We start from the raw sequence: 13,048 nt of genomic DNA, 5'->3' as shown, positions 1-13,048 counted from the left end.
CACGTTCACCGTGCCGTCTCAAACAGCATGGCGATGCGATACGACGAACGAACGAAAAAGATACCTCTTTTGTTGTTGGATTTTTTGGATATGTGATGAACGAATTGGTCATGCTGGGCTTTGCCTTGGTTCTCGTCCTGCCTCAAGCTGTGCTGCCTCGAGTGAGACGCCAGAACGCCCATTCTTTGAACTAGTCACTCTCATATCCCTCAATCATACCTATCTACTTCACAATCGTCCGCCCCGTAGTCGTCCGCCCCGTAGTCGTCCGCCCCGTAGTCATCAGCTCCGTGGTCGTCAGCCTCGTTGTCGTCCCTCCTATCATCGTTTGCTTCACGGTACTCCTGGAGCTCATACTCTTGGGGCTCGTACTCCTGGGGTTCATACTCCTGCTGCTCACAATCCTGCCCGTCATACTCCTCCCTCCCACCCCCCTCCCTCTCATACTCCTCTCTCGCCCTCGCAACACGTTCCTCATGCTCATGCTCTCTCATCTCATTAAGAATCTGCTTGCTCTCCTGTACATCCTCATCATTCCACACTGCGACAGGCACTGTTAGCATGCGTTCTCTCAATCGTTACGATCAGAAGGGAGACGTACTCTTGTGGCCATAGGAGTGCATGAAGTTCTGACGTCCGCCGTAGTCCTTGGTGATCTCGTAGTTGGAAGGGTATGGGACGGAGGATGGGTCGAATGGTGGGCGGTCGTTTGTGGAGGTTTCGTTGGCGGATGTGGTGCTGGAGGTTGCTTTGTTGGTATAGGTATTGGATGGGGCGTTGTTGGTGGTTTCGTCGGGCATGATGGCCTGGAGGTTGTATGGTAGTGTCTGGAAAGTTGCCTGATGAGCAGAAGATAAAGAAGAAGCAAGGGAAGATTGAGAGATGCACTTTTTATCAATCACTGCAGCAAAGTGCGGTGAAACAACAACAAACTCTCCCCATCGTTTGCGTGCATGGCAAGGTCCAGGGCACGATGAGTCTGGAAGCAGCTTCCCGGAAATGTGGTCAAAGAAAAGTACAATCCAGAGTGTGCGATGCCAACTCCGTATCATTTTCTCATCACTTCCAGCTCCTGAAGTCCCCCTGAATTTCCCACTTCTTCGCCAACAACCACGAAACCCCATCCAACACGATCAACCTCAACCCTTCTTCTCATACTCCTCCCTCGCTCTATCAACGCGATTCTCAAACTCCTCCTTCTTGATCTCCTCCAAAATCTGCTTGCTGTACTCGAAGTCCTCGTCGTCATACACTATAACAAATACTATCAGATCTCCATCCCTTTTCTTGTCACAGTGGAGGTACTTACTGTTCAAATTGTAAGTGAGCATGAAGTAGTAGTGTCCGCCATAGGACTTTGTGCAGCTAGGGGTACTCCACCACTTGGAAAATGACTCTGCAAGCAGCCACCCGTGATTCTGGGCAATATGAGCCGCAATTCAGAAATGACCAGGGAGCATGCAAGTAAGTCATGCTGCAACTCTGTTTGCTGAAATGAATCACCCGTACCTCTCCACCATCCCGCATCAAAGGCTCTGTTCGCGAAGCTTATCCAATGCCCGGTAACTCATCCACCCCTCTTATACTCCTCCCTCGCCCTCGCAACGCGTTCCTGATACTCGCATTCCTGGAGTCCCTCTAAAATCCTCTTGCTCTCGTCGAAATCGTCCTGGTTGTGCACTGTTCCCTCATCAGCCATCCATGAATACTTCCCACGCGCCGGTGCAAACGTACTCTTCAAGCCGTAAGAGAGCATGAAGTGGTAATGACCGCCATAGGGCCTGGTGATGTCGTTGTTGGTTGGGTACGGGACCGAAGATGGGTCGAAGGTTGTGTTTGAGTTTGAGTTCTTGTTGGAGTTCCCAGCTTGGATCGACGAGCCGTTGGAAGACATTTTGCTCGATTGGCTGATTTCGTTGTCTTGTGTTTGGCGGGTTGTTTGCCGAGTCAAAGGTAGGAGAGGATTGAGAAGGCGATGGGACACTGAGCTTCTAGTTCGCTGCGACGAGGGAAGAAGGTTCAACGGATGTGGTTGCTGCCTGAGGTTTATTTCGATGTGAATGGAAGGTAGAACTCTGGCCAAGGTCTAGGGAGCGGCAGTAAAGAACGACTCGAAATCATTTCATGTGCACGTGGAAAGACAACAAGGTAGGAAATATCGATCAAACCGAGCCAAGATTAAATGAGCCTTTCATATTTTCATATCTGTCGTACTTTCCCTCAGCGACCGTCACATCGTCGCTGTGTATGCAAAGCAGCAGGTTAGATCTGTGGTATCTATGCAAGCAGCAAGAAAAAAGCAAACACTCTGTGCCATCCAAAAACGAACAGGCGACCTTGCACCTATTTAACAACGCCACGCCATATGCAAGTAAGCTTCCGCTAATCAAGAATCGAAGATAAGTCCACACATGCTGCTTGATGAGATGTGCTATGAGTAGAACCAATACTCGGCGCTGTACTCAATCTGGAAGGCTGCTTGCTGGCCCTGACAGGTCTTGGGCGGGTTACCGCCGGCGGTGTTGATGCGGTAGACTTCTTGGAAGACGCATTCGTCCTTGGTCTTGGCTTGGAGTTTCAACCACGGGACGGAGCCGTAGCCTTGACCATGCTGGCCTTTGACGGCCGTGGAAGGGGCATCAGAGGAGTTGGTCTTCTTGAAGCCTCCTGCGCCGTAGGTGCTTAGCGTGGTGTCGAGGTTGAAGAAAGCGGTCGTGAGGTCGGTGAAGTAGTGGTGACCTGAGATGTCGCGGTTGATGGGGCTCGTCGCGTCGGTGGCGGTGGGTGTGGGGAGTTCGAGGGCGATGTTGGGGATGGCGGAGAGGAGAGTTGGGCTGTCTGCAGACATGCAGGTGACGTTGAAGAGCGAGGCAACGGCGCCAGCTGCGATGGGGATGGCTGTTGAGTTGCTTAGGTCGCAGGTGTAGTTCTGGGTTCCTCGGCCGACGGCAACGTGGTATAATGTGAGGCCTTCTGATGGGGGCGGTAAGGGCTTCGGTGCTAAGGAGATCGTTAGTCGGATGGATCTTGCTAGATGGGATGTTGTATCATCTCACCTTGAGGCATCTGCACTGCAGCGACGTTACATTGGCCCTGAGTCGTCGTTCGCCCTCTCCAAGAATGTCTCTTGCCAAAGTCTAGAAACGATTCGAGAACGTCCGAGTTTGATCCTTGGCCCCATCCGCCGAACCATCGCTTCTCATAAGGCGCAGCAGCAACAACAGTCGACAAGGCGAACAGCAGACTCGCCCGTGAGAAGAGCATCTTGATTGTATGTGTGGTGTATCGTTGCTTCGGATCGTTGGTTATCGTCGAAGATCGTTGGTCGTCGTTGATCAACAACCTCAAAGCTCAGCCTTGTCGACAGAAGATTGTTGGTGTAAACGTAGACGCAATGCAGTCGTGAGGTGGAATACTTATTGATCGCTCCCTCAGGCGCGTCGCTGCAGTTTCTATATACATGGCTGACATTGTACAACCGTGAGGTACATTGACCTGCACCGTTAGCCGCCCGACATGGAAATAGAACGTTAAGTGTGGAGAACTCTGACTGCGGAAGGGTTCGTGCGTCGGCGGCCACCCAGCAGATTGGAATTTGGCGCTAGACCAGGTGCTGTTCCTGCAACTGTCCCACGCGACACCCAAGAACGGCAACACGTTTGCCAGCCTTCCTTCATTGCGTACGCCGAATGACTGAACAGTTGGACGCTTACACCTCCTTCATGCCAGTATATCCATCTTCGACGTCAGGCCAGCCTCCGCATCGTCAGCAAGTTGGTCGGTGAATATCCATGTCCATGTCCACCAGAGCCAGAGCTGTCGCCTCGAACTTTGGGACGCCTCCATCGCTGCACGGCAGATCTGCAAGACGTGCATTTAGTCTGCGACGAGAAAAGCAGCATAATTTCCTCCATCTGGACGCTTCGACGTTCTATTGTTGGCAAATTACCCGGCCATCTCTCCACGCCAGCGTCGCAGCCAGACCAGTAACATCCACTTTGGCGCTTACGCTCGGCGGCGAGGCGGGAATGGCTGGCTCTGAGCTCCCAGCCGATTTGACGCCCCATCTGTACTCCGACAGCGTTTCAGAGACTGCCGTACAACCAACTGCCAAACGGGCCGCCGCATGAATTGCGTTACGTCGAGGTCTGCAGCCAATGGCGAGCGCGAAGCGAGCTTTGGAGGCCGGTAGTAAACTTGTGTCGATTACGCGCTGGATCTAACGAAGAAGATGTCTGGGCCGTGCCATGGATATACCAGACCGTTCAATCTCGACGTGTCGTGCGCAAAGGCAACGCGAGGCCCAGACATGGAGGAATTGGCATTAATTGCTCGCTTTTGGTCGCGCGAGTGGCAAACCTCTGGAGATGGCGGATGGGGACCTCTTCGATATTGCTGTCTTAGCCCTCGTGACACCAGCGCTTCCGGATGGAACGGCAGGCCAAAGCTCTCTCGTTGCGAACAGCAAGCAGGCTTGGAAGAAATGGACGCGTTTCTTCTCCGAGGACCATGTGGAAATCAGCTGCTGCATTGGGTACCAAAGATGGCTTCCGTGGAAATGTGACGTCTGCTTTGGTGCGAGATCATATCCATTCGATGTGGTTGGACCGCAGTGCGGTCAGCGGCGGTGACCTTTGACGTCTCTCTGTTGCAGCATCGACCCAAACTGCTCAAGACGATGCGAAAGCCGGAAGAGATCATGATCAGGCTCGTCTTCTCGGAGATGGATCGACAGTTTGCCAATGGTGTCTTCGCTCGTGCTGACGTGGTGCCATTGCGGTGTGAGGTATTGTTGAGCGCTTCGAAGCTGTGACTTGAAATAGACACCTTCTGCTTTGCCGGCGTGGTTTTCAGTCTGATTGCAATTCAACGGCCTCACGAGCTATCAGCCTTGAAGCCCTCCTGCTTCCAATCGCCATGATCTGCCGCGCCTCCACCAGCAGCATTGGCAGCAGCGGCGGCGGCTCCTGATCCAGCTACACTGGCGCTCAAATTGCTTGCGTGTTTCTCGATGTCCACGGACCCCATCCAATAAAGCATGAAGAACACCAGCAGATGCAAAGCCAAGCAGTACAAAGCAAATAGATTCCTGCTCGTGCGTGTGGCCAAGACCATGCGCGTAATCTGGAAGACCGCTCGCTCGGGTAGGCTCATTCGTTTCAGTGCCCTGGCGGACTCGCGCCCACGGAAGGCCGCAAAGGGGGATATGTTTTGCTCGTAAGCAGATCGATATCGGTCAAGTGACAGGCCTGATGGTGTGTCTGCCGAGCCGACTTGAACAGTCGAGGGATTCGGGTTGGACCCGTACGCTGCGCCAGAGGTCGTTGGCTGGCCTCTATTGTAAGTGGACACATAGCGTGTCTTCTCGTACAAGTTGAGGTTGTCCTTTTGCAGTGACGCGATCTCAGATCGAAGCGACGACACAGTCTGATACTGCTTTTGCAGCTCTTGCTCGAGCTCGCCGATCTTCTTCTTGAAGCGATCGCGCTGAGCAGTCACCATTGGCAGGATCCCCGACCCTCCACCCACTGGCTCTCCGGCTCGCAGAGACTCGAGAGTCGCCCTTGGTGTTCCTGGGCCAGAAGACGAGGGGTCGAAGCCTCCAATGATGGATGATGTTGGAGACGCACCTCCTCCTCGTCGGCTGCCATATTGTGACTTGGGGTACCGCGACGTGTATGTACCTGCCACAGACATGGTTTCGAAAGCGTTGGACGCTTCTTGTTGCGTCTTTTGGAGGTCGTTCTCCAATGTCGCGTTGAGATTACGCGCCTTCTCAAGCTCCATGTTTGTGCTTGAGAGGTCTTCTTGCAGCTGCTCCAACCTCCTCTGCAGCTCTTGGTGAGACACCCGAAGCTCAGTCAACTCATTGCTCAACTTCTTGTTCCTTGCGACCAGTAATTGTTCCAGCGACTCCTTGCCAGCCGAGCCATGCGCATGACTTGCATCCTCAGTTTCAGCGTCTTGATCTTCGACGCTTGCAAACTCGATGGCCCGTAGCATCTCAAGCTCACGCTTCACTTCGTCGTAATCGCCCCATTTCTGGACTTTGGCTTGGAGAGCATCTCGATCGGCTTTCAGCGACGAAATGTCTCGCTCAACACTGCGAAGCTTGTTTTGACGATCGACCTTTTCTTTGTCCTTGTCGTGTCGCGCCGAGTCAAGTCTTCGAAGGAGAGATGAGTTCTCAGAGCGGAGACGCAAGAATGCAGGATCGTCTTCTACTGCCGTGCTCCGCGCTGAACTGTTGGACTGACTTGTGGATTGGGCGAGCTCTAATCGCAGTTGCTCGTTTCTGCCCTCAACTTCAGCAAGCCGCATGTTGGTCCTTTCAAGCTCCGAATTGACGATCTCCAGCTCAGCGGCCGACGCGCTATTACGGCCCATGTCGTGTGTATCTTCGCCAGACTTTTCCAGCCGCTGAGATACCTCGTAGCTGGCTTTGAGCTCCTTGAGCAGTCTATCCTGGTTCTCAACTTTCTCTTCCAGACTGTGTTCCTTGGAAGTCCAGTTGTCTTCCTTCTCCTTCAAAACGGCAGACCAAGATTCTTCGACCTCTTTGATGCGAGAGTCTTGCGAGCCCTCAAACGATTGCCTCTTAGTCCGCTCTTGCTCCAACTCCGTCTCTGTCTCTTCAAGCTGTTCGTTCAGCTTCGACACCTGCTTGTGTAACCTCTCATTTTCAGACTCCAGCTTTGGCACGACCTCATCCGCCGTGACCAGCGAATCGATAGACGCCTCCAGTAATGGGTATGGATCGGGTGCTTCTGATAAAGGAGAGTAGGCCTGCATGAAAGCTGCCGACACAGCCTTGTTATGGTTAGTGAGAACATCAATGTAGCCCTGATATGCTTTGAGGAGGTCCTTGATCTCTGACAGCTTGCCCGAGTCGTCCAGCTTGCGGAAGTCTTTGGTCTTTTGAGCGAGCTCTTTACGTTGTACCAATGAGTCTTTCTGCTGGTCCACCATCTCAGAGGCAGTGGTATCCAGGTTTGACACGAGCTTGGTCAAGTCCAGCGAGCGCCATGCTGCCACCGCCTGCTGGAACTTGTTGCCAGCGTCGGTCGAGCCTCGCCCTTCTGCATTGCCGTTCTCGTGTGTATCTGATCCCACATCGTCCTGGCCATCTTCGGCACCCTCCATCACATCGTGTTCGTCTATCGTTCCGACCATGGTGGCTACTATCGCATCCCTCTCCGTCGTCAGACGCGCGTCCAGGCTACCAGTGCTTCGTTCTGTGTGAGGGTGCCCGCGGTTTCAATGGGGATAATGGTATTTATTGCGCTCCGTCTTATCAGAATCGGTTCCAGCCTCGTCTCTCGGTGCCTCGGCGATGGGTGTTATGCAGGGTGTCAATGGGAAGGTGCTGGGATGCGGAGAGAGCACGGAGGTGACGAGCTGTGGCTGGTGAGGCGCAGGAGCATGTGAAGGCTGCCGTTTTGGACTTCAACAATTGTGTTACAACAACGTACATTATACCACGATGCGATGATCTCTCAGACCAGGCTGCTATGGAATCTGCGGACAGTTCCAATGCAGCCATCTCCTACACCCAGGATGGCGCACCGGGATCCTACTCTCTGCGCGAGCTGATCAGAGACGTGCCGCTGTCGACCGATGACGACGGCGTCCGAGCACACATTACCTGTGCCGATACGTGGAATGGCAACCTCTACATTGGCACGTCTTCCGGAGAGGTCTTCCACTACGTCTCTATCCCACCAGATCCATCCGACGAGAGCAGCGGCCCCAGCTACATCTTCGCGACCCGCATCGAACCCGCCTTCACCCACCAACAGCAGGGAGCAGATGCTGGTGTAAAACAGATTCTGCTGCTACCCAATGCTGGCAAAGCATGCATCGTGTGCAACAGCACCCTCACTTTCTACACTCTGCCGGAGCTGAGTCCAGCGTTCGATGGCAGGATCAGGCAAGCAGGATGTCTGTGGGTTGGCGGTCGTGATCGGAACGAGAATGGCGGTGACAATGGCAACACTGGGGGAACAGTGGTGGTGATTTGCTTGAGGCAAAGGCTACGGCTGATCAAGATAGGTGAAGAGGCGCGTAAGATTAGAGACATCGAGCTGGGCGGGGTGTCCACTCTCGAGAGAAGAGGGGATCTCGCATGCGTAGCAGATGGCAACGCCTACTCTTTGCTTGATGTCGTAAATCAGCGTAAGAACGAGCTTTTCCCAATATCATCCTTGAGCGAAATCAGGCCGCCATCGCAGGACATTCTGGCTCCAGCACAGAATCGCCAGGCCTCGAGAAGCTTCTCATCCCACAGTCCGATTCGTCAAGGTCGAGGCCATCAGCGGAATATCAGTCTAGGTGGCCAACCGCAGAGCAGGGACCGCTTGCACCCAGACAGCAGTTCGCCATGGCCAGCGAGGAGCTCATCCCGTGTGATCGAGCCCGCCGAGTCTCCTGCTCCTTCAAGTCGAGAGGAGAGCCCGACTAAGCCTGACGCAACGACTACTTCAGCGGCCAGTGAAGGTTCTCAGACTGCCTCCACACAGCAGCCGCCCAAACAGACACTCCCGCCGAACATAGTCTCGCCTACTGCCAACGAGTTTCTCCTGACGACAGGCACAAAGATGACAGATCCTGGTGTTGGCATGTTTGTGAATCTAGACGGCGATGTGGTGCGTGGAACCATTGAATTCAGCAGCTATCCTGAGTCGCTTGTTCTGGACGGTGCTTCAAGTGCAGAAGTTCTGCCATCTCCAGATGGGACCCCACAAGAAGGTCACGTGCTTGCTGTGGTACGGAAATCGCGTGGAGAAACTGCCGAAAGATGTGTAGAAATCCAAAGATGGGATGCGGATCCTGGCGAGGCTCACAGGACCAAAGAATGGTTGACACTTGCGTCAGCGAGTACTGCATCAGAGGACGGCTTTGCTAGAGGCACTGGACTTCGCACTGCATCAACGGCAGCTGATCTCGCCGTCGGTGACGTCTCCTCAAGCCTACGACTAAGGCGGCTCAAGCTTCAGCAGCAGCTCGAAGACAGCCTCGAGACTAAACGAAACGAAGAGGAGGACAAGTTGGCATCTCGTTTTGCTCAGATGCAAGCAAATGTACTGCTTTTCGCTGACGACAAGGTATCTTGGGTTGTGCGTAACCCGCTCATATCCCAGCTCGACCAGCAACTCAACCAAGCTGTACAACAGACCAGCGACAGTGGTTTGTCCATTGAAGTACCGGTGGTACAACGCGTCGTCAACAGCATCCGTGGTCAAGAACCACGGAACGAATTGGAGTTCCTAACGTTGACCTACATCAGGCAGAAAGCTGCTTTGCTGCTATTCGGGAATTTGGTCCTCCAAACGATCAATGGGGTCATCTCATATGAGCACGACAAGCGTCGAGCAGAAGATGCACTCGTGTCGGGGGAGATAGACCCTCGAATCGTTCTAACCATCGTTCCTCCTCTCGATCAGGAGATTGCAGAGGGCAGCAGTGGTATATGGCTTCCTCAAGGGATTAGAGATACCGTCGAGAAGCTACGGCAGAGCTTCGATCGAGAGAACATTTCTCGAGATGTCAAGGGACCTTATGGCGACAACCTGCTCAACCTGGTGAAGCGATATCTGATGGTGTGGCGCAAGAAAAAGGGGTTTGGCAGCGTCGCAGACGAAGCATCTGTTTTCAAAACTGTCGATGCCGCCCTCCTTCACGTCTTGCTCATGCTAGATCAGAACAGCCCTCGCGGGCCAGCCACCGCGGGATCCGTGAGAGCGGAGCTTAACGAGGTCGTAGATAAAGGGGTGGACTGCTTTGATCGAGCCATTGAGCTTTTTGAGCAGTATCATCGGCTCTTCATGCTCAGTCGTCTGTATCAAAGTCGCAAGATTCCGTCCCAAGTTCTGGCAACCTGGCGGCGCATCTTAGAAGGCGAGAAGGACACAGGCGGTGAGCTGATCGAAGGCGAGCAGAGTGTTCGCCAGTACCTCAGCAAGATCAGGGATCAAGCGCTTGTGCAAGACTACGGATCATGGCTCGCGCATAGGAACCCGAAGCTCGGCGTCCAGGTCTTCGCCGATGACAGCAGTCGAGTCAAGTTTCAACCTACGGAAGCTGTGGCTATCCTCAAAGAGCGAGCTCCTGGTGCTGTGAAGGACTACCTGGAGCATCTTGTCTTTGGCAAGAACCACGTCCAATATGTCAACGATCTGATCGCTTTCTACTTGGACACAGTGCTCACTGAGCTGAAAGACTCGGAAGAGTCCCGAAACACCCTCTTACAATCCTACGAGACGTACAGAGCGCTCCATCCACCAAAGCCGACGTATCGCCAATTCATCACCGACAACGCCATTGACGCGGAATGGTGGCGGAATCGTCTACGACTATTGCAGCTCATAGGTGGAAGTCACGGCGCCGCATCAAAGTACGATGTCCATACGCTTGGCGAGCGTCTGGCTCCCTTCAGCAATGAGCTGGTGCCCGAGATGATCATCCTCAACGGACGAGAGGGCAAACACGAAGAAGCTCTGAGGCTGCTCACCCACGGACTTGGAGACTACGACACGGCGATCCGCTACTGCTTGTTAGGGGGCTCGAGCATTTTCCACCCTGGCTCTGGGCTAGCACCAGAGCAGCCTCTGCCTACCAAAGAGGAGCAATCACAGCTATTCGAGTACTTGCTGAATGAGTGCTTCAAGATCGAAGACCTCAGCGAGCGTCTGGAGCGAACGGCGGAACTACTCGAGCGGTTCGGCGGCTGGTTCGACGTCGCGAAGGTCCTCGATCTGATCCCTGATTCATGGTCTGTGGAACTTGTCGTGGGTTTCTTGGTGCATGCATTCCGAAGGCTGGTGAGGGAGAAAAACGAGACCGTCGTTATGAAGGCTTTGAGCAGCGCGCAGAATCTCAGGCAGAGCGTGGAGTTCATTGAGAAGATCGAGGGGATAGGACCTACGGTGGTGAATGCTGAGGTCGATGTGGAGGGATCATGAAGAAGAATCGAGTTGGAAAAGCGAATGAATAAGATGACATTGAGCTACACCAAACTTTCCAAGCCTGCTCGACTGAGGGATTCACTCTTACGGCGATCCGTCGTCGCAGTAGTACTCGCCCTGTCGAGACATCAGCCTTGGTCAGGATCCAACGACGGTCAAGCTTCGACTTACGCTATGACCAGCACACATAAGACCGTAGTCGCAGCAGATGGAGCCTGGGTCGACACCACAGCTGTACTGGACGTCGGTGTTGCAGTTGGCTGCCGTGACAATGTTGGCTGACGCCTACCAAAACCGTGAGCTGAGTCAACGACCGTCACATGTCGACTTGTTCTTGAACTCACCAACAGCGCTGCCAACGCCACGAAGAGACTGGAGAAGCTACGCATTTTGGTGAAGATATGATTGATAAAGACACAAATCACTTTTTGCAGTGGAAAAGCAGACCGCATCTTCTATACATACTCCATCTCAACAGAACTAGTTCCTGAAAGCAGCTTCCTGATGGAGTAACCAGCGACGGCGTACCTATCCAATGGGAGAAACACTGTGGAACACATGTTCGTGCTTCAGACGTCGATCTTTCCAAAGCGTCTCGTATAGAGCGGAAAGAGCCTGCTTGTGTAATCGGCAAGCGAGTAGTATTGCTTACATCCTGCGGGACCACTAGGCTGAGTATGAGGGGGGTTGCGAGAGCCGCAGTTGGGAGGAGTTTGTGGTCAGGGGATGGGGGCCATATTGACGTCGGGAATGTGTTAAAAAAGGGATTGATGTACCCTCTTCGGCTTGCTGAGAGTAGAGTGCATGGAACTATGATCTCTCCGAGTTTCCAGAGGTAATCAAAAGCTCCTAATCGCACTTCAGGCCAGTTGAGCAGCTTGCGAGGTCTGGGGACGATTGTTAGACTTCGAGCAGGACATTCAGGATGACTTGTTAGCCATCACCTATTCGTCAATGGATGCTCACGCGATACACCTACTCTATGAGGGTCATGGACCCCAAGCTCTAATCATCAGACCGATGTCCCTGTGAGGCGTCGTGAGACCGAACAGCTAGAACAATGGACACCTTCTCAAATGACACATTGGTGGCTTAGCTGGACTGTAGTCGACTCCTTCAATGGTGGATAACATGATCAAGCGCCACAGCGAATGTACCGACACCTCATATCCATGACCTGACCACTTGGCAATGCGATGTTCTCGATTCGGGCTGGCTGAAGGCGCACAAAGCTGCAAGCCGCATTTCTCTCGCTCCGTCCACCGGTCAAGCAAAAGGAGGGATAAGTTTCCGGTCAAGAAGAAGGCAACATTGACAGCCCTCTGCGACTGGCATGTCGTCAATGCATGTAGCACAAGACGAGTGGTGAGTGAAAGAAGAGAGCAGTGGTCCATGCGGCTGAAGTCAGCCAAGGACGGAGTGTGCCAAGAAGCAGCGACGGGATTGGCTGAGTCCCGTTCGGGAAGCCGCACGTTCATCGTTTCTCAGCCGAGCCTCCGCGAAACTCTATTCCTTTCAGCTAACGACAACAGCTCCAGCAACCAGTTCACTGCCCACTTCTGCATCGCCAGACTGCAGCTGCTGTGCAGCCCAGCGGCCAATTCAGCCCACTCATTGGCGCCACATCTCGGTTTCTGCACGATGCGGCCAAACAGGCGGCCAAATGGACGCCATATTCGGGATTGGCGATCTGGTCTCGGCGGCCTCATCTATTGGCCCCATACCACTAACGCTTCATCATGGCGTTCCTTTCGCGGACACAGCCGCCTGCTAGTCTTCAGCCCTGCTGCTATTTGAGAGCAGTCAAACCTGGATAAGAACATAACTTATTCCTGAGTTCATTCTATGTTGCTAACCAGGTTATAGGACTATCCAGTCTAACTAAAGAAACACGTGATATCGCTCTGCTTTCGCATCTCAGCCTTCCTTCTTTTGATTACAGTCTCTTGCTTGTCAAGAATGCTCACAATCTCTGGCTGTCCATCTACCTGCTGCAACTCATATAGCCTTAGATGTTCAAGGGCCTGAAGAGCTGTATCCCCTGAGATCTTAGGTTGAATATCCTCCTCTTCTGAATCCTCTTG

General features: G+C 53.4%; 6 protein-coding genes across 6 annotated transcripts; 1 reads left to right on the top strand and 5 right to left on the bottom strand.

Moving 5' to 3' along the window:
* Positions 1 to 209: 209 nt before the first annotated feature.
* On the bottom strand, positions 210 to 800 carry M409DRAFT_30830 (uncharacterized protein; the record flags this gene model as incomplete). Its single annotated transcript, XM_033810090.1, has 2 exons — positions 210 to 541; positions 602 to 800. 2 exons carry the CDS (start codon positions 798 to 800, stop codon positions 210 to 212), a joined length of 531 nt encoding a protein of 176 aa, XP_033659555.1.
* Positions 801 to 1,139: 339 nt separating this feature from the next.
* On the bottom strand, positions 1,140 to 1,894 carry M409DRAFT_30829 (uncharacterized protein; the record flags this gene model as incomplete). The annotated part of the gene is made up of 4 exons (XM_033810089.1): positions 1,140 to 1,252; positions 1,310 to 1,396; positions 1,576 to 1,680; positions 1,735 to 1,894. 4 exons carry the CDS (start codon positions 1,892 to 1,894, stop codon positions 1,140 to 1,142), a joined length of 465 nt encoding a protein of 154 aa, XP_033659554.1.
* A 537-nt stretch (positions 1,895 to 2,431) lies between these two features.
* On the bottom strand, positions 2,432 to 3,264 carry M409DRAFT_71520 (uncharacterized protein; the record flags this gene model as incomplete). Its single annotated transcript, XM_033819209.1, has 2 exons — positions 2,432 to 3,000; positions 3,057 to 3,264. The coding sequence occupies 2 exons, from the start codon at positions 3,262 to 3,264 to the stop codon at positions 2,432 to 2,434; spliced, it is 777 nt and encodes a 258-aa protein (XP_033659553.1).
* Positions 3,265 to 4,875: 1,611 nt separating this feature from the next.
* Positions 4,876 to 7,173, bottom strand: M409DRAFT_71519 (uncharacterized protein; the record flags this gene model as incomplete). The annotated part of the gene is made up of 1 exon (XM_033819208.1): positions 4,876 to 7,173. The coding sequence occupies one exon, from the start codon at positions 7,171 to 7,173 to the stop codon at positions 4,876 to 4,878; it is 2,298 nt and encodes a 765-aa protein (XP_033659552.1).
* A 338-nt stretch (positions 7,174 to 7,511) lies between these two features.
* On the top strand, positions 7,512 to 10,961 carry M409DRAFT_30826 (uncharacterized protein; the record flags this gene model as incomplete). The annotated part of the gene is made up of 1 exon (XM_033810088.1): positions 7,512 to 10,961. The coding sequence occupies one exon, from the start codon at positions 7,512 to 7,514 to the stop codon at positions 10,959 to 10,961; it is 3,450 nt and encodes a 1,149-aa protein (XP_033659551.1).
* An 87-nt stretch (positions 10,962 to 11,048) lies between these two features.
* Positions 11,049 to 11,353, bottom strand: M409DRAFT_30825 (uncharacterized protein; the record flags this gene model as incomplete). Its single annotated transcript, XM_033810087.1, has 3 exons — positions 11,049 to 11,081; positions 11,136 to 11,249; positions 11,309 to 11,353. 3 exons carry the CDS (start codon positions 11,351 to 11,353, stop codon positions 11,049 to 11,051), a joined length of 192 nt encoding a protein of 63 aa, XP_033659550.1.
* Positions 11,354 to 13,048: the final 1,695 nt, after the last annotated feature.

Source organism: Zasmidium cellare (assembly GCF_010093935.1).
Source record: "Zasmidium cellare ATCC 36951 unplaced genomic scaffold M409scaffold_74, whole genome shotgun sequence".
Classification (NCBI taxonomy): Eukaryota; Fungi; Ascomycota; class Dothideomycetes; order Mycosphaerellales; family Mycosphaerellaceae; genus Zasmidium; species Zasmidium cellare.
This window is presented reverse-complemented; position numbering and strand designations above follow the sequence as displayed.